This window comes from Eucyclogobius newberryi, unplaced genomic scaffold (genome assembly GCF_026437365.1).
Source record: "Eucyclogobius newberryi isolate DKJ021-1_F unplaced genomic scaffold, fEucNew1.0.hap1 SCAF_8, whole genome shotgun sequence".
NCBI lineage: Eukaryota > Metazoa > Chordata > Actinopteri > Gobiiformes > Gobiidae > Eucyclogobius > Eucyclogobius newberryi.
In genome coordinates, this window is record NW_027316500.1 from 33,601,462 (window position 1) to 33,625,355 (window position 23,894).

The following is a 23,894-nucleotide window of genomic DNA, read 5'->3' on the forward strand; positions in this document are numbered from 1 at the left end:
CCACACTGCCCCACACTTCCCCCTACTGCCCCACACTACCCCCTAGTGCCCCACAGTGCCATCTAGTGCCCTACACTGTCCCCTAGTGCCCCACACTGCCCCATACTGCCCCCCTAGTGCCCCACACTACCCCCTAGTGCCCCACATTGCCCCATACTGCCCCCCTAGTGCCCCACACTACCCCCTAGTGCCCAACATTGCCCCCTAGTGCCTGTTTGTTCTATATACAGTCAAAAACACTTCAAGTTAAATATCTGAGTTATTTACACGTTCACATTCCTTACATTCCGCAGTGGAGCAAATCACCCTCTTCTCACCCTCTTCTTACCCTCTTCTCACCCTCTTCTCACCCTCTTCTCACCCTCTTCTCACCCTCTTCTTACCCTCTTCTCACCCTCTTCTTACCCTCTTCTCACCCTCTTCTCACCCTCTTCTCATCCTCTTCTCACCCTCTTCTCACCCTCTTCTCATCCTCTTCTCACCCTCTTCTCACCCTCTTCTCACCCTCTTCTCGCCCGCTTTACACCCTCTTTTCGCCCTCTTCTCGCCCGCTTTATACCCTCTTCTCACCCTCTTCTCATCCTCTTCTCACCCTCTTCTCACCCTCTTCTCGCCCTCTTCTCGCCCGCTTTACACCCTCTTTTCGCCCTCTTCTCGCCCGCTTTACACCCTCTTCTCGCCCTCTTTTCGCCCGCTTTTTGCCCGCGGAAATGGACGTTCAAAACACAATTTAATTATTTTCAGGTTTCGGATTTTATTTATTCAAGATTGATTTTTTTAAATTCAAAACTCAATTTTTATTTTTATTTTTGCACTTTTTGATCATTTTTGGGTGATATTTTATCTGGAAAATATGTAGGAAAATAACAAATCTGAAAACAGAACCTGAAAACTAATTTGAAATGTAAAAATATTTTTGCCTGTTTTGGTCAAGCAGAAACATTTAAAACTGAATTTCTCAGTTTCACATTTTTGTTTTTCAGTTTCAATCGACGTTTTGTGTGAAAATCCCACAAAACGAGAGAAAAGAGTGATTTGCTCCATTTTCACTGTAAAACACAAAGACATGAGTTCGAACGGCTTGAATTCAATTTATCTCCACATTTTTACGAAAATACTTTTATTTACCAAAGATTTCAACAAATTTAAACCAAATGCGTTCAGTATTTTAAGCGATATTTCCACAATTGAATCAGATTTTCTTATTCCAAGTGCATTTTCTCACAACAATGAAAGATAATTTAGTTTAAATTAAATAATTGCTTCATCCAAGCCAAAGTCTTCGAGTCGTTTTCCGTCGTTTTCTCGTATCGCTGACGTTTCTCTCTTCAGTTCCATCCGGGAGGTTTGGTTTTCTTTGTTTTCTAGGCGTGGCCCGAGCTCGTCTCTCATTGGCCCACACCAGTCGAAGGGGCGGGGCTATTAATGGCTTGGCGTTTTTCTGTTTTTCATTTTCTGAACGAGCAAACTGTACAGGAACATGCAACATACAAGCCGGGCCTGCGGGCGTGGCCTGTGGGCGTGGCCTGTGGGCGTGGCCTGCGGGCGTGGCCTGCGGGCGTGGCCTGCGGGCGTGGCCTGCGGGCGGGGCCGTCACGCTGCGCTTCTCTCGGCAAAAAAACTGGCAAAATCCACGAGGAGTTTTAAGGACGCGACTTCAGAACGTTCATCTTGATCTGAGTCGAAATAAAAGGAAATAGTCTAAATTTGTATAAAATATTTAAACTGTTCTGTCCATTTTTCACATTTGATCGTCCCAAATTATAAATAAATCTCATAAATATAAATGTAAGATTCTTTCAGAGTCACCTGAGTTTAATATTTTACATGGAATGAAATTAAATCCAAGCTAAATATAATAACATATAATGATAATGAAAATGAATAATATGATGCAACAATTTAAATCAATTACAATAAATATAAATGTTCTCTTTTACAACAGTTTTGTATTTATTTTAATCTGGACAATGAGCATTAGAAAATATAAGAATAATTCAGATTAATCGTCGCATGAAACAAATGAAGAGATTTAAAGTCTTTTTCCTTGTATTCATGTCATACTTTTGACTCATTTAGATATTTAAATCATATTTAAATCATCTTAAATTATTCAAATCAGTTGAAGTTTCAAACGTCGCGTCGCTTAAACTGTGGATTTAGTTTTGCAGCGTTTGAACTCGTCTTTTATCAAAAGAAAGAAAGAAAATGAGACGTAAATGAAAGTGAGGGAACTGAAAGTCATGCTGGGCCATGCTGCCCCCTGCTGGCCAGGGGAGGAAGCTTCCACTCAGAGCGTCGCCAACGACAACGACGACAACACTTTTCCAACGCACAAACGGCCGACGATACAAAAATACACTTCAGGACGTGATGGGTTTTGAGCTGCGCCACCTTGAGGACCAAAGGAACACAACACGGAAGAAGAGCCTGGTACTGCACACGATGAAGTACAAGTATCTTTGAGTACAGGTGAAAGTAAAAGTACTGAAGTATTTACTTGGCGCAGGGTTTTGACGACTTTTAAAGACATTGATCAAAATACTGTCAACACATTTCGAAACGTTTGTACTTTTGTATTTACTTTAGTCAGAATATCACTGAATGTCGCTCCTGCTCTCAAGGGAAAGTATTCGCTGCAAAAACGACTTAACTACCGTATTTCGCACCTTTTTTCATAGTTTTGGCCGGGATGCGACTTATACTTATATTTATACTTATATACTTATACACTCATACTCCAGTGCGACTTATATATGTTTTTTTCTTCTCTATTATGCACTTTTTGGCTGGTGCGACTTATACTCCGGAAAATACGGTAACTTTTGTACTTTGCTACTTTCGGTCATGTTCTAGAATCTGATGATGTTACCGTTTCTCCCTGTGACATCACTACATTCGCGATGCACAAACGGTCCATTCAAAGAGCACAAACGTTGCCCTCCAAAGCTCGTCGTTTCACGTCTTTTCACGACCAAATGACCAAATGTAGAAAGCGTCTGAAGCTCAATCTCGATTCTGGTCCTCAAGATGGCGACAGCAGAAAAACCTTTGTGTTCAGAATGTGTGGTTCTGTAACGTAAATGTGTTTGAGCGCCCCCTTCAGCCAGTGCGGCGTCACTACGTCGCTTCATCTGTCGTTTGTTTTGCTGGAAAAGTGTGAAATGGAAAGACTCTTTTGGCGCTCGCTCTTCCTCGCTCTCGATTCTTGTGCTTTCAACGGCGTGTTGTTAGCGTGTTGTTGGCGTGTTGTTGGTGTGTTGTTGGCGTGTTGTTGGCGTGTTGTTCATGTGTTGTTGGCGTGTTGTTGGTGTGTTGTTGGCGTGTTGTTCGTGTGTTGTTGGTGTGTTGTTGGCGTGTTGTTCGTGTGTTATTGCCGTGTTATTGGCGTGTTGTTCGTGTGTTGTTTGTGTGTTATTGCCGTGTTATTGGCGTGTTGTTGGTGTGTTGTTGGCGTGTTGTTGGAATGTTGTCGGCGTGTTGTTGGTGTGTTGTTGGCGTGTTGTTCGTGTGTTGTTGGTGTGTTGTTGGCGTGTTGTTCGTGTGTTATTGCCGTGTTATTGGCGTGTTGTTGGTGTGTTGTTGGTGTGTTGTTGGTGTGTTGTTGGCGTGTTGTTGGAATGTTGTCGGCGTGTTGTTGGTGTGTTGTTGGCGTGTTGTTGGTGTGTTGTTGGCGTGTTGTTGGTGTGTTGTTGGCGTGTTGTTGAAATGTTGTCGGCGTGTTGTTGGTGTGTTGTTGGCGTGTTGTTGGAATGTTGTCGGCGTGTTGTTGGCGTGTTGTTGGTGTGTTGTTGGCGTGTTGTTGAAATGTTGTCGGCGTGTTGTTGGTGTGTTGTTGGCGTGTTGTTGGAATGTTGTCGGCGTGTTGTTGGTGTGTTGTTGGCGTGTTGTTGGTGTGTTGTTGGCGTGTTGTTGGTGTGTTGTTGGCGTGTTGTTGAAATGTTGTCGGCGTGTTGTTGGTGTGTTGTTGGCGTGTTGTTGGAATGTTGTCGGTTTGTTGTTGGCGTGTTGTCAGCATGTTGTCGGCGTGTTGGTGTGTTGTTGGCGTGTTGTTTGCGTGCTGTTGGTGTGTTGTTGGCGTGTTGTTGTTGTTGGCGTGTTGTTGGCGTGTTGTCGGCGTGTTGTTGAAATGTTGTCGGCGTGTTGTTGGCGTGTTGTTGGTGTGTTGTTGGCGTGTTGTTGGAATGTTGTCGGCGTGTTGTTGGTGTGTTGTTGGCGTGTTGTTGGTGTGTTGTTGGCGTGTTGTTGGTGTGTTGTTGGCGTGTTGTTGAAATGTTGTCGGCGTGTTGTTGGTGTGTTGTTGGCGTGTTGTTGGAATGTTGTCGGTTTGTTGTTGGCGTGTTGTCAGCATGTTGTCGGCGTGTTGGTGTGTTGTTGGCGTGTTGTTTGCGTGCTGTTGGTGTGTTGTTGGCGTGTTGTTGTTGTTGGCGTGTTGTTGGCGTGTTGTCGGCGTGTTGTTCGGGTGTTGTCGGCGTGTCGTTCGCGTGTTGTTCGCGTGTCGTTCGCGTGTTGTTCGCGTGTCGTTCGCGTGTCGCTTGCGTGTTCGGTGCCGTTTGACGCCACAGCTCAGAGTGCAGCCACAAGCTCAGCCCGGTTCACACCAGTTTCAGGACTCGTTTTAGGTCGGTTAAGTCGGGATTTTGTCAAAGTAAAAGTTAAACAAACACTTTAATTAAACGATCTTAAACTCCACATATTCTGCATTATTTCTCCTGTTCTCGTCCTTTAAACTGTCTCTCGTTCGCCGTACACCACTGTCTCTCAGTCAGGCCATCCCTCATCAGGATTTGTGTTAGCGCTCCATCTACTGGCAGTAGAGGGAATTACCATGGGGAAATGAACAAAAGTTAGCTCGTCCCGGCGTGTTAATGTGAGCACGCAGAGTCAGAAATATAATTTAAGTTTTTGTGAGGCTTAAAGAAGATGCGCCATGTTTGCACCGTGCTCGCGCCGTGTTCGCGATGTGCTTGTGACGTGTTTGTGATGTGTTTGTGGCGTGTTCGCTGCGTTTTTGTGGCGTATTCGCTGCGTTTTTGTGGCGTATTCATGGCGTGTTTGCGGCGTGTTCGCGACGTGTTCGCGGCGTGTTCGCGATGTGCTTGTGACGTGTTTGTGGCGTGTTCGTCGTGTTTTTGTGGCATATTCATGGCGTGTTCGCGGCGTGTTTGTGGCGTATTTAAGACGTGTTTGTGACGAGGAACAGAGTTAGAACAGGGTTAAAAGAGAGGAAATCATGACAATATTGAAATTAATATTTGAAAAACAATTCACATTTTAACTTTATTTTTTATTTATTATAATCCCTAAATGTTCGGCGAATTTTGAAATCATTTTCCATAACATTTTAACTCTGAGCTTGTGGGCGTGTCCGGTGCTGCAGCATAAACGGCAGAGCCCGCCTCCTTCTCACTCACTTCCTGTGTTCGCTGCGCTCTGATTGGCTGAGGGCTACGGCGTGGGCGGGTCCACTTTGTTCAGCACCGTGCGACAAAAGCACTGAAAATAAACGTGTACATGAGCTCAACACGCTCTGGACTGACACGCTTTGACCACTTCACATTTATTTACCCTTTAATTTATGTATTTCATATATTTATTATATAATAAGTTCATTCGTAACATAAGCGTGACTTGAAATGAATAAATCTGTGACTCTTGAATTGGGACAAAACAGGTCTAAAACAGCAATTTGTAGAAAAATATGAATTCAAGTTAAATATAATATTAATCTGTGTAACTCGAGCTATTTACTTCAGAATATTTTAGATTTTTGGAGAAAATGTGATGCGGATGGACTATTGCTGTATCTATTCTAACAAATCTAATTTTCTGTGCTTTTTGTGCCCGACAGAATAATTTAATTAAATCAGGAAATATGCTTCTTTATAAAAAGTGCTTTTATTTAGACTCTGCTTCTGTACAGCTCAAACCTGACTCTACAAAGATATACACATCTCATAAACGTAGAATGTATTTGAAATATATAGATTTTTATTTAAAGCTCAAAAATATAACCTTTATACTCTCTACATTTTAAACATCTCGTGAGCAAATAAATCTAAAGAAGCCAAAACTCCACAAACCAAGACCAAAATCCTGAACTCCAGTCATTTTATCTCATGTACACATTTATTTTTGCAGTGCTATACAAAAGTAAACAACGTGGAAACAAAACTGTAGCTGGCGGTTCGGGCAGCGCCGCGTTATCACACGAGAACCCTCAAAAGAAAGTCCCAAACCGACCCGTAGGTGGCGTTCCTCTCATTATTGCGATATTGAAAGTCGATTTGTGACGCGGCGCAGCCCTGACCCGAACGACCACAACACAAAGTTTGTAAACTAAACGGCGCGCGGCGGAGGAGGCGTGATTGTCAGACTCCTGCTAAGATCCCATTGGCTCGTTCGACCATCTTCCCGGCCCGGCCTCGCTCTCTCTCTCTCTCTTCGGCTTGCGGGGCCAACAGGAAACGGTCCGTCGCTGTCCCTTTAAGAGAGAGAGGAGCTGCGGTCATTACTAGGATCGAACACCAGGGGGCGGTCCTGAGTCCAAAGAAGTCTGAGATGCTAGCCGCGCGAGAGGCGCTAGCGTGGGGTCCACCAATGAGGACGGGGGGAAGAGTTTGTACCAGCCAATCACGGTGCTGGAAAGGTTCAAGTCCTCCAATAGGATCTGTGCTACTCCCATGAAGCATTTGTGGTCCAGGCGCCCGTAGTCGCCCCACACGATGACCTGAAGGAGAACGAGGAGAAGCTTCAGAACACAAGGAGGCGGAGTCTGGACCAAACAAACAAACAAACAAACAAACAAACGCTCTTTTAAAGTTTTCCTCTCGATGTGAAAGTCTTCAGAGAGAGAGAGCCGTCGTGGGAAAGAGTTCAAAGGTCGTCATCTGGAGTCCAGATGACGACCTTTGAAGCCTTTTCAACGACATTCTGAGGGACCTCACCTGTAGCACCCTGGACCTCACCTGTAGCACCCTGGGCCTCACCTGTAGAACCCTGGGCCTCACCTGTAGAACCCTGGGCCTCACCTGTAGCACCCTGGACCTCACCTGTAGAACCCTGGGCCTCACCTGTAGAACCCTGGGCCTCACCTGTAGCACCCTGGACCTCACCTGTAGAACCCTGGGCCTCACCTGTAGAACCCTGGGCCTCACCTGTAGAACCCTGGGCCTCACCTGTAGAACCCTGGACCTCACCTGTAGAACCCTGGGCCTCACCTGTAGAACCCTGGGCCTCACCTGTAGCACCCTGGGCCTCACCTGTAGAACCCTGGGCCTCACCTGTAGAACCCTGGGCCTCACCTGTAGAACCCTGGGCCTCACCTGTAGCACCCTGGGCCTCACCTGTAGAACCCTGGGCCTCACCTGTAGAACCCTGGGCCTCACCTGTAGCACCCTGGGCCTCACCTGTAGAACCCTGGGCCTCACCTGTAGCACCCTGGGCCTCACCTGTAGAACCCTGGGCCTCACCTGTAGCACCCTGGGCCTCACCTGTAGCACCCTGGGCCTCACCTGTAGAACCCTGGGCCTCACCTGTAGCACCCTGGGCCTCACCTGTAGCACCCTGGGCCTCACCTGTAGCACCCTGGGCCTCACCTGTAGCACCCTGGGCCTCACCTGTAGCACCCTGGGCCTCACCTGTAGCACCCTGCCTTGGGGGCTTTCCTCAAACAGCAGGTGCTGCTGATACAGCGGCTCCAGAGTTTTTCGAGCGATCTTGGTTTTCTTTTTGGCTTTACAGTTCCCCTTGTCCAGCAGGTAAACCTTCACGTAGGGAGCTGCGGACAAAACACATACAACAACAGTTTATACTCAACTGTGACATGTGAACAATAGCTTAAACTCAACTGTGACACAAGAACAAGCTTAAACACAACTGTGGCTCGTGATTAACAGCTTAAACTCAACTGTGACACGTGAACATCAGCTTAAACACAACTTTGGCACATGAACAACAGCTTAAACTCAACTGTAGCACATGAACAACAGCTTAAATTCAACTGTGACATGTGAACATCAGCTTAAACTCAACTGTGACACGTGAACAACAGCTTAAACTCAACTGTGACACGTGAACATCAGCTTAAACACAACTTTGGCACATGAACAACAGCTTAAACTCAACTGTAGCACATGAACAACAGCTTAAATTCAACTGTGACATGTGAACATCAGCTTAAACTCAACTGTGACACGTGAACAACAGCTTAAACTCAACTGTGACACGTGAACATCAGCTTAAACTCAACTGTGACACGTGAACAACATCTTAAACTCAACTGTGACACGTGAACATCAGCTTAAACTCAACTGTGACACAAGGATCAACAGCTTAAACTCAACTGTGACACGTGAACAACAGCTTAAACTCAACTGTGACACAAGGATCAACAGCTTAAACTCAACTGTGACACGTGAACAACAGCTTAAACTCAACTGTGACACGTGAACAACAGCTTAAACTCAACTGTGACACAAGGATCAACAGCTTAAATACACCCTTTCAATCATATGAGACTAAATTGTTACTTGTTGATCTGATAAACTCCAGGTTAAAGATCCGTAGTTCATGGCCTAATGTGAAAGGGGCGGGGTCAGTCATGAGTCACTGGCCTCTTCCCAGGATGCATTTCACCTGCTTGCTGGTGCGTCCTCTGTAGTGCGGGCGGCGTGTGCTCACCTGGTAGAGATTTGGCTCCTGGTTTGGAGATAAGGCCTCTGGCTCGGATCACCTCCACCTCCAGCTGGCCCTTCTTGTCCAGCAGCCCGATCTGGACGTCGCCCATGGCGGGCGTGGCCAGCGTCTGTCGCCCCACGAGCTGCCCGGGCCCCAAACCGTCCAGGAAGTCGCTGAACTGGCTGTCGGTGCCCAGACGCATCCCTGAGAAGATCAGACTGAGGACGGCACACGAGCAGGGTCAGACATTCAGCATTTCATCTGTTCGCTCAGTCACTACAGTTCAACTTTCATGTGGTTAAAATAAGATGATGCATTATTAATATTATTTTATAGTTCATTTGGTGCAAGTTATTTGATAAAACATTAAATTAAAATAAATTAGATTAAATTCCTTTACGAATCCGAAACTTCATAAATACAAGATAATCAATGTCACAACTCGGGAAAAATAATGTAAAGTCTAAAAATGAAATTTAAAATCTAACTGTATGTGTATTCTGCTTCGTCCAATCACACGAGAGTTTGTTCACCTCAGAGCCGCATAGAGCGCTCAGAGCTGCATAGAGCGCTCAGAGCTGCATAGAGCGCTCAGAGCTGCATAGAGCGCTCAGAGCCGCATAGAGCGCTCAGAGCCGCATAGAGCGCTCAGAGCCGCATAGAGCGCTCAGAGCCGCATAGAGCGCTCAGAGCCGCATAGAGCGCTCAGAGCCGCATAGAGCGCTCAGAGCCGCATAGAGCGCTCAGAGCCGCATAGAGCGCTCAGAGCCGCATAGAGCGCTCAGAGCTGTATAGAAAGCTCGGAGCTGCATAGAGCGTTCAGAGCTATGGACATGCAATACAGCTTTTAATCACTAGATGGCAGCACACGCAAACCTTTTACTCAAGTACAAGCAAAATAAGATGATTAAAGAAGAGCCCACGAGTCTCTAAAACTCTAAGTAGAACTCTGCATATGTTTAAAGGAGCACGTACTTCCCCTCAGAGCTGCAGATATACTTAAAGGAGCACGTACTTCCCCTCAGAGCTGTAAATATACTTAAAGGAGCACGTACTTCCCCTCAGAGCTGTAGATATACTTAAAGGAGCACGTACTTCCCCTCAGAGCTGTAAATATACTTAAAGGAGCACGTACTTCCCCTCAGAGCTGCAGATATACTTAAAGGAGCACGTACTTCCCCTCAGAGCTGTAAATATACTTAAAGGAGCACGTACTTCCCCTCAGAGCTGTAAATATACTTAAAGGAGCACGTACTTCCCCTCAGAGCTGTAAATATACTTAAAGGAGCACGTACTTCCCCTCAGAGCTGTAGATATACTTAAAGGAGCACGTACTTCCCCTCAGAGCTGTAAATATACTTAAAGGAGCACGTACTTCCCCTCAGAGCTGTAAATATACTTAAAGGAGCACGTACTTCCCCTCAGAGCTGTAGATATACTTAAAGGAGCACGTACTTCCCCTCAGAGCTGTAAATATACTTAAAGGAGCACGTACTTCCCCTCAGAGCTGTAGATATACTTAAAGGAGCACGTACTTCCCCTCAGAGCTGTAAATATACTTAAAGGAGCACGTACTTCCCCTCAGAGCTGTAGATATACTTAAAGGAGCACGTACTTCCCCTCAGAGCTGTAAATATACTTAAAGGAGCACGTACTTCCCCTCAGAGCTGCAAATATACTTAAAGGAGCACGTACTTCCCCTCAGAGCTGTAAATATACTTAAAGGAGCACGTACTTCCCCTCAGAGCTGTAAATATACTTAAAGGAGCACGTACTTCCCCTCAGAGCTGTAAATATACTTAAAGGAGCACGTACTTCCCCTCAGAGCTGTAAATATACTTAAAGGAGCACGTACTTCCCCTCAGAGCTGTAAATATACTTAAAGGAGCACGTACTTCCCCTCAGAGCTGTAAATATACTTAAAGGAGCACGTACTTCCCCTCAGAGCTGTAGATATACTTAAAGGAGCACGTACTTCCCCTCAGAGCTGTAGATATACTTAAAGGAGCACGTACTTCCCCTCAGAGCTGTAAATATACTTAAAGGAGCACGTACTTCCCCTCAGAGCTGTAAATATACTTAAAGGAGCACGTACTTCCCCTCAGAGCTGTAGATATACTTAAAGGAGCACGTACTTCCCCTCAGAGCTGTAAATATACTTAAAGGAGCACGTACTTCCCCTCAGAACTGTAGATATACTTAAAGGAGCACGTACTTCCCCTCAGAGCTGTAAATATACTTAAAGGAGCACGTACTTCCCCTCAGAGCTGTAGATATACTTAAAGGAGCACGTACTTCCCCTCAGAGCTGTAAATATACTTAAAGGAGCACGTACTTCCCCTCAGAGCTGTAGATATACTTAAAGGAGCACGTACTTCCCCTCAGAGCTGTAAATATACTTAAAGGAGCACGTACTTCCCCTCAGAGCTGTAGATATACTTAAAGGAGCACGTACTTCCCCTCAGAGCTGTAAATATACTTAAAGGAGCACGTACTTCCCCTCAGAGCTGTAAATATACTTAAAGGAGCACGTACTTCCCCTCAGAGCTGTAAATATACTTAAAGGAGCACGTACTTCCCCTCAGAGCTGTAAATATACTTAAAGGAGCACGTACTTCCCCTCAGAGCTGTAAATATACTTAAAGGAGCACGTACTTCCCCTCAGAGCTGTAAATATACTTAAAGGAGCACGTACTTCCCCTCAGAGCTGTAAATATACTTAAAGGAGCACGTACTTCCCCTCAGAGCTGTAAATATACTTAAAGGAGCACGTACTTCCCCTCAGAGCTGTAGATATACTTAAAGGAGCACGTACTTCCCCTCAGAGCTGTAGATATACTTAAAGGAGCACGTACTTCCCCTCAGAGCTGTAGATATACTTAAAGGAGCACGTACTTCCCCTCAGAGCTGTAAATATACTTAAAGGAGCACGTACTTCCCCTCAGAGCTGTAAATATACTTAAAGGAGCACGTACTTCCCCTCAGAGCTGTAAATATACTTAAAGGAGCACGTACTTCCCCTCAGAGCTGTAGATATACTTAAAGGAGCACGTACTTCCCCTCAGAACTGTAGATATACTTAAAGGAGCACGTACTTCCCCTCAGAGCTGTAAATATACTTAAAGGAGCACGTACTTCCCCTCAGAGCTGTAAATATACTTAAAGGAGCACGTACTTCCCCTCAGAGCTGTAAATATACTTAAAGGAGCACGTACTTCCCCTCAGAGCTGTAAATATACTTAAAGGAGCACGTACTTCCCCTCAGAGCTGTAGATATACTTAAAGGAGCACGTACTTCCCCTCAGAGCTGTAGATATACTTAAAGGAGCACGTACTTCCCCTCAGAGCTGTAGATATACTTAAAGGAGCACGTACTTCCCCTCAGAGCTGCAAATATACTTAAAGGAGCACGTACTTCCCCTCAGAGCTGTAAATATACTTAAAGGAGCACGTACTTCCCCTCAGAGCTGCAAATATACTTAAAGGAGCACGTACTTCCCCTCAGAGCTGTAAATATACTTAAAGGAGCACGTACTTCCCCTCAGAGCTGTAAATATACTTAAAGGAGCACGTACTTCCCCTCAGAGCTGTAAATATACTTAAAGGAGCACGTACTTCCCCTCAGAGCTGTAAATATACTTAAAGGAGCACGTACTTCCCCTCAGAGCTGTAAATATACTTAAAGGAGCACGTACTTCCCCTCAGAGCTGTAAATATACTTAAAGGAGCACGTACTTCCCCTCAGAGCTGTAAATATACTTAAAGGAGCACGTACTTCCCCTCAGAGCTGTAAATATACTTAAAGGAGCACGTACTTCCCCTCAGAGCTGTAAATATACTTAAAGGAGCACGTACTTCCCCTCAGAGCTGTAAATATACTTAAAGGAGCACGTACTTCCCCTCAGAGCTGTAAATATACTTAAAGGAGCACGTACTTCCCCTCAGAGCTGTAGATATACTTAAAGGAGCACGTACTTCCCCTCAGAGCTGTAGATGCTACCGTCCGTGGACTCTCTGCTCGCTTGGCGGTTCATGCTGGTGCTTCCTCGGGGAAACTCCACTGCCATCCCGGTCTCCACGCTGCGCTGGATGGAGCTGGAGCCCGCTTTGCTCACCTTCTTACCCGCTGGGGCCTCTGCGGGAGTGAGAGAGAGGAGTGATCAGGTGTGTGCAGAGGAGTGATCAGGTCTGTGTAGAGGAGTGATCAGGTGTGTGCAGAGGAGTGATCAGGTGTGTGCAGAGGAGTGATCAGGTCTGTGCAGAGGAGTGATCAGGTCGAGTGATCAGGTGTGTGCAGAGGAGTGATCAGGTCGAGTGATCAGGTGTGTGCAGAGGAGTGATCAGGTGTGTGCAGAGGAGTGATCAGGTGTGTGCAGAGGAGTGATCAGGTCGAGTGATCAGGTGTGTGCAGAGGAGTGATCAGGTGTGTGCAGAGGAGTGATCAGGTGTGTGCAGAGGAGTGATCAGGTCGAGTGATCAGGTGTGTGCAGAGGAGTGATCAGGTCTGTGTAGAGGAGTGATCAGGTCGAGTGATCAGGTGTGTGCAGAGGAGTGATCAGGTCTGTGCAGAGGAGTGATCAGGTCGAGTGATCAGGTGTGTGCAGAGGAGTGATCAGGTCGAGTGATCAGGTGTGTGCAGAGGAGTGATCAGGTCTGTGCAGAGGAGTGATCAGGTCGAGTGATCAGGTGTGTGCAGAGGAGTGATCAGGTCGAGTGATCAGGTGTGTGCAGAGGAGTGATCAGGTCGAGTGATCAGGTGTGTGCAGAGGAGTGATCAGGTCGAGTGATCAGGTGTGTGCAGAGGAGTGATCAGGTCTGTGTAGAGGAGTGATCAGGTCGAGTGATCAGGTGTGTGCAGAGGAGTGATCAGGTCTGTGTAGAGGAGTGATCAGGTCGAGTGATCAGGTGTGTGCAGAGGAGTGATCAGGTCTGTGTAGAGGAGTGATCAGGTCGAGTGATCAGGTCTGTGCAGAGGAGTGATCAGGTCGAGTGATCAGGTCTGTGTAGAGGAGTGATCAGGTCGAGTGATCAGGTCTGTGCAGAGGAGTGATCAGGTCGAGTGATCAGGTCTGTGCAGAGGAGTGATCAGAGTGAGAGTTCAGGCTTGGGACGTCAAAGGGGTCAAAAGTGTGTGGACTTCAGTTGTGTTCTCGGGCATTGCTTAGTGCGTCTGAGAGGGGCCTCAGAGGGCCTCGGAGTGGCCTCAGTTTCTGAGGGCCTCAGAGGACCTCAGAAGGCCTCAGAGGGCCTCAGAGTGGCCTCAGAGGACCTCAGAAGGCCTCAGAGGGCCTCAGAGTGGCCTCAGAGTGGCCTCAGAGGGAGGCCTCAGAGGGCCTCAGAGGGCCTCAGAGGGAGGCCTCAGAAGGCCTCAGAGGGCCTCAGAGGGAAATCAGGCCTGAGTCGACCCTTTTGTCTGGCACAAGCCTGAACCTTGTGGGGGATTCGTGCAGGTCAAAGACCAGAGTGACCTCACATCAGAAAACATTACAACAGACAGTCAGGAAGGGTTGAGTTTGAAGGTGACTGGAGCATGGTGTGGTCAGAGACTGGTCAGAGACTGGTCAGGGACTGGTCAGGGACTGGTCAGGGACTGGTCAGAGACTGAATGACAGAAGAGGGTGGAGTAAGGAAGCGTGCTGGAGACAGAGGTCAGTGTTTGGGGATGACTGGCTGCAGGGTCACATGACATGACCAGCTGCAGGGTCACATGACATGACCAGCTGCAGGGTCACATGACAGCTGCAGGGTCACATGACATGACCAGCTGCAGGATCACATGACATGAACAGCTGCAGGGTCACATGACATGACCAGCTGCAGGATCACATGACATGAACAGCTGCAGGGTCACATGACATGAACAGCTGCAGGGTCACATGACATGTTCCTGTACAGTAGATATAGAAATGTACTTTATATTGCATAGATACTGCATTTGGTACACACTGTCTTTAATAAGATAAGATAAGATAAGATATTCCTTTATTGTCCCACATGGGGAAATTTCATTGGTGCAACGCAGGTAGATACAGAGGTAGATACAGAAGAACAGATCACTCGGAGATCGTCACGTTATCCCGGCGGACATCCTGAGATTTTTATAAGAGATCTTCTACTGAGAGTGTTTTTCAAACTTCCTATAAGTTATTTGTTCTTTTCTTCTGTATCTACCTCTGTATCTACCTGCGTTGCATCAATGGAATTTCCCCATGTGGGACAATAAAGGATTATCTTATCTTATCTTATAGGAAGTCTGAAAAACACTTTCAGTAGAAGATCTCCTATGAATAAATAAAAACCCCCATAGACAAATAAATAAATACCATTGCATGTGATCACGACAGCAATTGCACATGAATTGCACATGAATTCCAACAGCAATTGCACACATCAGTATTAGGTTAGGTCAGTATTGCTAGTGTTCAGTACTAACAGTTTTTGTTATAAAGTCTGACAGCAGCAGGAAGGAAAGACCTACGGAACCTTTCCTTCACACAGCGAGGGTGGATCAGCCTCTCACTGAAGCTGCTCTCCAGAGCGGAGAGAGTGTCCTGCAGGGGGTGACACTCATGGTCCAGCATAGATGTGAATCTAGCCAGGACCCTCCTGTCCCCCACCTCCTGCACCGAGTCCAGAGCACAGCCCAGGACGGAGCTGGACTTCTTGATGACTCTGTCCAGCCTCTTCCTCTCCCTCTCTGTGATGCTGCTGCTCCAGCAGGCCACACCATACAGGAGGGCTGATGCCACCACAGAGTCGTAGAAGGTCTTCAGGAGTGGCCCTGTCACTCCAAAAGACCTGAGTCTCCTCAGGAGGTAGAGCCGACTCTGGCTCTTCCTGTACAGTGCGTCTGTGTTATGAGTCCAGTCCAGTTTGTGGTTCAGATGAACACCCAGGTACTTGTATGAGTCCACTCTCTCAATGTCCCTTCCCTGGATGTTCACTGGTGAGGGGGCAGTGGGGTGGCGTCTGCGGACATCCACCACCATCTCCTTGGTCTTCCCCGCGTTGATGAGGAGGTGGTTCCGCTGACACCAGTCCACAAAGTCCTGCGCCAGTCCTCTGTACTCCGCATCATTGTCGTCCGTGATGAGTCCGATGATGGCAGAGTCGTCAGAGAACTTCTGCAGGACACAGCTGTCCGTGTCATGTCTGAAGTCTGCAGTGTAAAGGGTGAAGAGAAAGGGCGCGAGGACAGTGCCCTGGGGCGCCCCCACACTGCAGGTCCGAGTGTCAGACACACAGTTCCGGGCTCTTACAAACTGGGGTCGGTCTGTGAGGTAGTCCAGGATCCACTCTGCCAGGTCATACTCCACACCAGCCGTCTCCAGCTTGTCCCTCAGGAGCAGCGGCTGGATGGTGTTGAAGGCACTGGAAAGATCGAAGAACAGAATCCTCACAGAGCTGCCAGGCTTTTCCAGGTGAGAGAGAGAGCGGTGCAGCAGGGAGATGACGGCGTCCTCCACTCCGATGCCAGACCGATATGTAAACTGGAGCGGGTCCATGGCTGAGCTCACGGTGGAGCGGAGGTGGTCCAGGACTAGCCGCTCCAGTGTCTTCATCAGGTGGGACGTGAGAGCCACTGGCCTGAAGCTGTTGAGGTCTTTGGGGCGCGGTGTCTTAGGCACAGGTACTAGACAGGAGGTCTTCCAGACCTGTGGTACCACCCTCAGCTTCAGGCTCATGTTGAAGACATGCTCCATAACTCCACACAGTTCATCTGCGCAGGACTTAAGGAGCCTGGGGCTGATGCCATCAGGTCCTGCTGCCTTCCTCACTTTAATCCTCTTCAGCTCACTCCTCACCTGTGCTGCTGTGACAGTCAGTGGTTGGCAGGGGGACCGTGTGCTGGGGGGATGGGTGAGTCCAGGCGAAGTGGGGAGCTGATGGTCCGGGTCAGATAAGCGAAGAGGAACAGATGCAGGGCATTGTCCAGCTGTGGAAGAAGGAGCATGCAGTTGTGCAAGGGGAGGGGCGGGTGACCGATCAAACCTCAAGAAGTGAGCATTTAAATCATTCACCCACTGTAGATCCCCCTCTGTCTGGGCAGGGGGGATTTTGAAGCCCGAGATGGTTTTCAGGCTCCTCCACACTCCCTGAATGTTCTTTTGCTGCAGCTGCTCCTCCATCCTCCTCTTGTAGCCGGCCTCAGCCTGCCTGATCTTCCTCCTCAGCTCCTTCTGCACAGTCCTCAGCTCCTCCTTGTTCCCTGACCTGAAGGCTCTCTTCTTCTCCTTCAGCAGAGCCTTCAGTTCACGGTTAATCCATGGCTTATTGTTTGGAAAACACCGCACCGTCCGGGAGGGAACAATGTTCTCAAAACAGAAGTTGATGTAGTCCGTGATGCACTCTGTGATGGTGTTGATGTCCTCCCCATGTGGGTCATAAAGCTCAGTCCAGACAGTGGTGCTGAAGCAGTCCCTCAGAGCCTCCTCGCTCTCAGCAGACCACATCCTCACCTCACGGGACACCACAGGCTGCCTGCGCACGATGGGTTCATACACAGGCCTCAGATGTACAAGGTTGTGGTCCGAGCTGCCCAGGGCAGGGAGGGGGGAAGAAGAATAAGCCTCCTTGGTGTTGGCAAAAAACAAGTCCAATGTTCTATTCTCTCTGGTGGGGCAGGTAACATACTGGGTGTATGTTGGTAGAACAGAAGAGGGAGAAGCGTGGTTAAAGTCACCAGAGACGAGGAAGAGAGCCTGTGGATGCTGTGTTTGCAGCCTACAAGTGCAGGAGAGCAGTGCTTCACAAGCATATTGAGCATTGGCAGACGGGGCCACATAGACTGCGATCAAAATCACATGTGAGAACTCCCGGGGCAGATAATATGGCCTCATGCCAATAGCCAATAGTTCAATATCCTTGTTACATAGCTGCTGCTTCACTGTGCAGTGTTCGGGTTTGGACCAGCTCGTGTTCACATACACCGCCAGACCTCCACCTCTTTTCTTCCCGCATTCTCTCGTTCTGTCCGCCCGCAGCAGATGAAAATTGTCCAAACCTGCAATAGAGTCTGGCATTTCTGCTGTTAACCAGGTCTCTGTGAAAATCAAGACGCTGCTGTCCCTATAAATCCTCTGGGACCGCATGAGGCTCGCTATTTCCGTCATTTTATTTTGAAGGGACCTCACGTTACCCATGACTACGGCGGGAACCGACTTCCTGTTTGTCCCTCTCTTCTCTCGGAGTTTACGTCCAGCCCGTCTGCCTCGTTGCGTTTTCCTTAGGATGTCCGCCGGGCTGGTGGGCTCGCTCGGAGCTAGCTCACGTCACAACAACACAACGAACGCAACGAAAAACGCTCAAATCCAGCCGAAAAAAGTCAAAAACAGTTGAATTAAAAAACTATTCCAGCGCGTGTCCCTATCGTACAGTAAAATAGAAAAAATATACTAACTATATTTACAAAATATAGGAGATAAAGCACAATAAGTGTGAGAAAGAAGAGGGAGCGTTTACACCGGGCTGCCAGCTGTACCAGCGCCTTAGAATAGTTATCCTTTATTATTGTCGACCCTTTAAAATACTATAATATAATAAACGGAGCCAAAATAACTGACGTCAGATCTAAATGCTGAAGAATTAAAACTTTATCACAAAAATACAACCACAATTTTTGTGTAAAAAATGCTTCTGAGAATAAAAATGAAACAAAACTACTATTTTTGGCTCAGCATTTCTGTTTGTCCAGTAAAACATCAAATTCATGTCACTCACATGTGACCACGCCCTATTAATATTATTATTATTTTTCTATTATTCTATTTTTATTATTATCATAATTGTTATTTTGCATGAGTGAAATATCTTGTCATTTCTCTGTTACCTTTCTGTCTGTCTGCCTTCTTACCCACCGCTTCTGCAGAAGGACAAACAACACAACAAACAAACAAACAAACATCAATAACAACATGTGACAGGCTTCAGAGCCGCTCCACACTCACACGTGACACGCCCCCTGGAGGACACGCCCTCTAGAGGACGCTCTCATGTGACACGTCCCCTGGAGGACGCTCACATGTGACACGCCCCCTGGAGGACGCTCACATGTGACACGCCCCCTGGAGGACGCTCACATGTGACACGCCCCCTGGATTACGCTCTCATGTGACACGCCCCCTGGAGGACGCTCACATGTGACACGCCCCCCTGGAGGACGCTCTCACATGTGACACGCCCCCTGGAGGACGCTCACATGTGATACGCCCCCTGGAGGACGCTCTCATGTGACACGCCCCCTGGAGGACGCTCACATGTGATACGTCCCCTGGAGGACGCTCTCACATGTGACACGCCCCCTGGAGGACGCTCACATGTGACACGCCCCCTGGAGGACGCTCACATGTGACACGCCCCCTGGAGGACACTCTCACATGTGACACGTCCCCTGGAGGACGCTCGCACATGTGACACGCCCCCTGGAGTACGCTCTCATGTGACACGTCTCCTGGAGGACGCTCACATGTGACACGCCCCCTGGAGGACGCTCACATGTGACACGCCCCCCTGGATTACGCTCTCACATGTGACACGCCCCCCTGGAGGACGCTCACATGTGACACGCCCCCTGGAGGACGCTCACATGTGACACGCCCCCTGGAGGACGCTCACATGTAACACGCCCCCTGGAGGACGCTCTCATGTGACACGTCCCCTGGAGGACGCTCTCATGTGACACGCCCCCCTGGAGGACGCTCTCACATGTGACACGCCCCCTGGAGGACGCTCACATGTGACACGCCCCCTGGAGGACGCTCACATGTGACACGCCCCCTGGAGGACGCTCACATGTGACACGCCCCCTGGAGGACGCTCTCACATGTGACACGCCCCCTGGAGGACGCTCTCATGTGACACGCCCCCTGGAGTACGCTCACATGTGACACGCCCCCTGGAGGACACTCTCATGTGACACGCCCCCTGGAGGACGCTCTCATGTGACACGTCCCCTGGAGGACGCTCTCATGTGACACGCCCCCTGGAGGACGCTCTCACATGTGACACGCCCCCTGGAGGATGCTCTCATGTGACACGCCCCCTGGAGGACGCTCACATATGACACGCCCCCTGGAGGACGCTCACATGTGACACGCCCCCTGGTGGACGCTCACATGTGACACGCCCCCTGGAGGACGCTCACATGTGACACGCCCCCCTGGATTACGCTCTCATGTGACACGCCCCCTGGAGTACGCTCACATGTGACACGCCCCCTGGAGGACGCTCTCATGTGACACGTCCCCTGGAGGACGCTCTCACATGTGACACGCCCCCTGGAGGACGCTCACATGTGACACGCCCCCTGGAGGACGCTCACATGTGACACGCCCCCTGGAGGACGCTCACATGTGACACGCCCCCTGGAGGACGCTCTCACATGTGACACGCCCCCTGGAGGACGCTCACATGTGACACGCCCCCTGGAGGACGCTCACATGTGACACGCCCCCTGGAGGACGCTCTCACATGTGACACGCCCCCTGGAGGACGCTCTCATGTGACACGTCCCCTGGAGGACGCTCGCACATGTGACACGCCCCCTGGAGTACGCTCTCATGTGACACGCCCCCTGGAGGACGCTCTCATGTGACACGCCCCCTGGAGGACGCTCACATGTGACACGCCCCCTGGAGGACGCTCTCATGTGACACGCCCCCTGGAGGACGCTCACATGTGACACGCCCCCTGGAGGACGCTCTCATGTGACACGCCCCCTGGAGGACGCTCACATGTGACACGCCCCCTGGAGGATGCTCTCATGTGACACGCCCCCTGGAGGACGCTCACATATGACACGCCCCCTAGAGGATGCTCTCATGTGACACGCCCCCTGGAGGACGCTCACATATGACACGCCCCCTGGAGGACGCTCACATGTGACACGTCCCCTGGAGGACGCTCTCACATGTGACACGCCCCCTGGAGGACGCTCACATGTGACACGCCCCCTGGAGGACGCTCACATGTGACACGCCTCCTGGAGGACGCTCACATGTGACACGCCCCCCTGGATTACGCTCTCATGTGACACGCCCCCTGGAGTACGCTCACATGTGACACGCCCCCTGGAGGACGCTCTCATGTGACACGTCCCCTGGAGGACGCTCTCACATGTGACACGCCCCCTGGAGGACGCTCACATGTGACACGCCCCCTGGAGGACGCTCACATGTGACACGCCCCCTGGAGGACGCTCTCACATGTGACACGTCCCCTGGAGGATGCTCGCACATGTGACACGCCCCCTGGAGTACGCTCTCATGTGACACGCCCCCTGGAGGACGCTCACATGTGACACGCCCCCTGGAGGACACTCACATGTGACACGCCCCCTGGAGGACGCTCTCATGTGACACGCCCCCTGGAGTACGCTCACATGTGACACGCCCCCTGGAGGACGCTCTCATGTGACACGTCCCCTGGAGGACGCTCTCATGTGACACGCCCCCCTGGAGGACGCTCTCACATGTGACACGCCCCCTGGAGGACGCTCACATGTGACACGCCCCCTGGAGGACGCTCTCATGTGACACGCCCCCTGGAGGACGCTCACATGTGACATGCCCCCTGGAGGACGCTCTCATGTGACACGCCCCCTGGAGGACGCTCTCATGTGACACGCCCCCTGGTGGACGCTCACATGTGACACGCCCCCTGGAGGACGCTCTCACATGTGAAACGTCCCCTGGAGGATGCTCTCATGTGACACGCCCCCTGGAGGACGCTCACATATGACACGCCCCCTGGAGGACGCTCACATGTGACACGCCCCCTGGAGGATGCTCTCATGTGACACATCCCCTGGAGGACGCTCTCATGTGACACGTCCCCTGGAGGACACTCTCATGTGACACGCCCCCTGGAGGACGCTCACATATGACACGCCCCCTGGAGGACGCTCGCACATGTGACACGTCCCCTGGAGGATGCTCTCATGTGACACGTCCCCTGGAGGACGCTCTCATGTGACACGCCCCCTGGAGGACGCTCACATGTGACACGCCCCCTGGAGGACGCTCACATGTGACACGCCCCCTGGAGGACGCTCACATGTGACACGCCCCCTGGAGGACGCTCACATGTGACACGCCCCCTGGAGGATGCTCTCATGTGACACGTCCCCTGGAGGACGCTCTCATGTGACACGTCCCCTGGAGGACGCTCACATGTGACACGCCCCCTGGAGGACGCTCACATGTGACACGCCCCCTGGAGGACGCTCACATGTGACACGCCCCCTGGAGGACGCTCACATATGACACGCCCCCTGGAGGACGCTCACATGTGACACGCCCCCTGGAGGACGCTCTCATGTGACACGTCCCCTGGAGGATGCTCTCATGTGACACGTCCCCTGGAGGACGCTCGCACATGTGACACGCCCCCTGGAGAACGCTCTCATGTGACACGTCCCCTGGAGGACGCTCTCATGTGACACGCCCCCTGGAGGACGCTCACATGTGACACGTCCCCTGGAGGACGCTCTCATGTGACACGTTCCCTGGAGGACGCTCTCATGTGACACGCCCCCCTGGAGGACGCTCGCACATGTGACACGTCCCCTGGAGGACGCTCTCATGTGACACGTCCCCTGGAGGACGCTCTCATGTGACACGTCCCCTGGAGGACGCTCTCATGTGACACGCCCCCTGGAGGACGCTCGCACATGTGACACGCCCCCTGGAGGACGCTCACATGTGACAGACCCCCTGGAGTACGCTCGCATGTGACACGCCCCCTGGAGGACGCTCGCACATGTGACACGCCCCCTGGAGGACGCTCTCACATGTGACACGCCCCCTGGAGGACGCTCTCACATGTGACACGCCCCCTGGAGGACGCTCGCACATGTGACACGCCCCCTGGAGTACGCTCACATGTGACACGCCCCCCTGGAGGACGCTCGCACATGTGACACGCCCCCTGGAGTACGCTCACATGTGACACGCCCCCTGGAGGACGCTCTCATGTGACACGCCCCCTGGAGTACGCTCACATGTGACACGCCCCCTGGAGGACGCTCTCATGTGACACGCCCCCTGGAGGACGCTCTCATGTGACACGCCCCCCTGGAGGACGCTCTCACATGTGACACGCCCCCTGGAGGACGCTCACATGTGACACGCCCCCTGGAGGACGCTCACATGTGACACGCCCCCTGGAGGACGCTCACATGTGACACGCCCCCTGGAGGACGCTCTCATGTGACACGCCCCCTGGAGGACGCTCACATGTGACACGCCCCCTGGAGGACGCTCTCATGTGACACGCCCCCTGGTGGACGCTCACATGTGACACGCCCCCTGGAGGATGCTCTCATGTGACACGCCCCCTGGAGGACGCTCACATATGACACGCCCCCTGGAGGACGCTCACATGTGACACGCCCCCTGGTGGACGCTCACATGAAACTCGTCACAAATGCACGGAAATGAGACAAACAAACTTTAAAATCCAACTCGATATTAAAATGTTGAACATTTCTGAGCGTTTCGTTGACTCTCGTGCTTTGGAGTTTCTGAGCGTGTCTGAGCGTCACTGACCGGTCTGGCTGAGCTGCGACGTGCTGCGGCTCCTCCTCGAGGGCAGGATGTCCACCACTCTCTGGCTGATGCTGGAGCGGCGCTTCTTGATGCCGCTGCCACAGCTGCCCAGGGCAGTGTCGGACTGGCTGCCGTCGGGATGGTCCATGCCGTAGATCTCACTGCTCATGCTGCTGCTCTTAATCATGTGACGTCCTGTGGCTCGCATCGCACGCCTGACAACGCACACCACACACACCACAACGCACACCACACACACCACAACGCACACCACACACACACACAAACACACACACACACTCACACAAACACACAAACACACACACTCACACAAACACACATACACACACACACACAAACACACATACATGACACACACAAACACACAAACACACACACTCACACAAACACACATACACACACACACACAAACACACATACATGACACACACAAACACACACACACACACAAACACACATACACACACAAACACACACACATACATTAGACACACAAACACACAAACACACATACATGACACACACAAACACACACACACACACAAACACACATACACACACAAACACACACACATACATTAGACACACAAACACACAAACACACATACATGACACACACAAACACACACACACACACAAACACACATG

General features: G+C 50.4%; 1 protein-coding gene across 2 annotated transcripts in view; it reads right to left on the reverse strand.

The window, feature by feature from the left end:
• Window positions 1-5,744: 5,744 nt before the first annotated feature.
• The window catches only part of LOC140351120 (regulating synaptic membrane exocytosis protein 1-like), a 138,244-nt gene continuing 120,094 nt past the window's right edge, over window positions 5,745-23,894 (reverse strand). For both annotated transcript variants that reach the window (XM_072436821.1, XM_072436820.1), the window contains 6 exons: window positions 23,226-23,440; window positions 18,509-18,541; window positions 12,655-12,814; window positions 8,683-8,897; window positions 7,641-7,780; window positions 5,745-6,730 (listed from right to left, as the gene is read on the reverse strand). In XM_072436821.1, coding sequence (XP_072292922.1) covers window positions 6,515-6,730; window positions 7,641-7,780; window positions 8,683-8,897; window positions 12,655-12,814; window positions 18,509-18,541; window positions 23,226-23,440 — 979 coding nt within the window. In that variant the 3' untranslated portion in view covers window positions 5,745-6,514. The remainder of the gene's footprint in view (window positions 6,731-7,640; window positions 7,781-8,682; window positions 8,898-12,654; window positions 12,815-18,508; window positions 18,542-23,225; window positions 23,441-23,894) is intronic.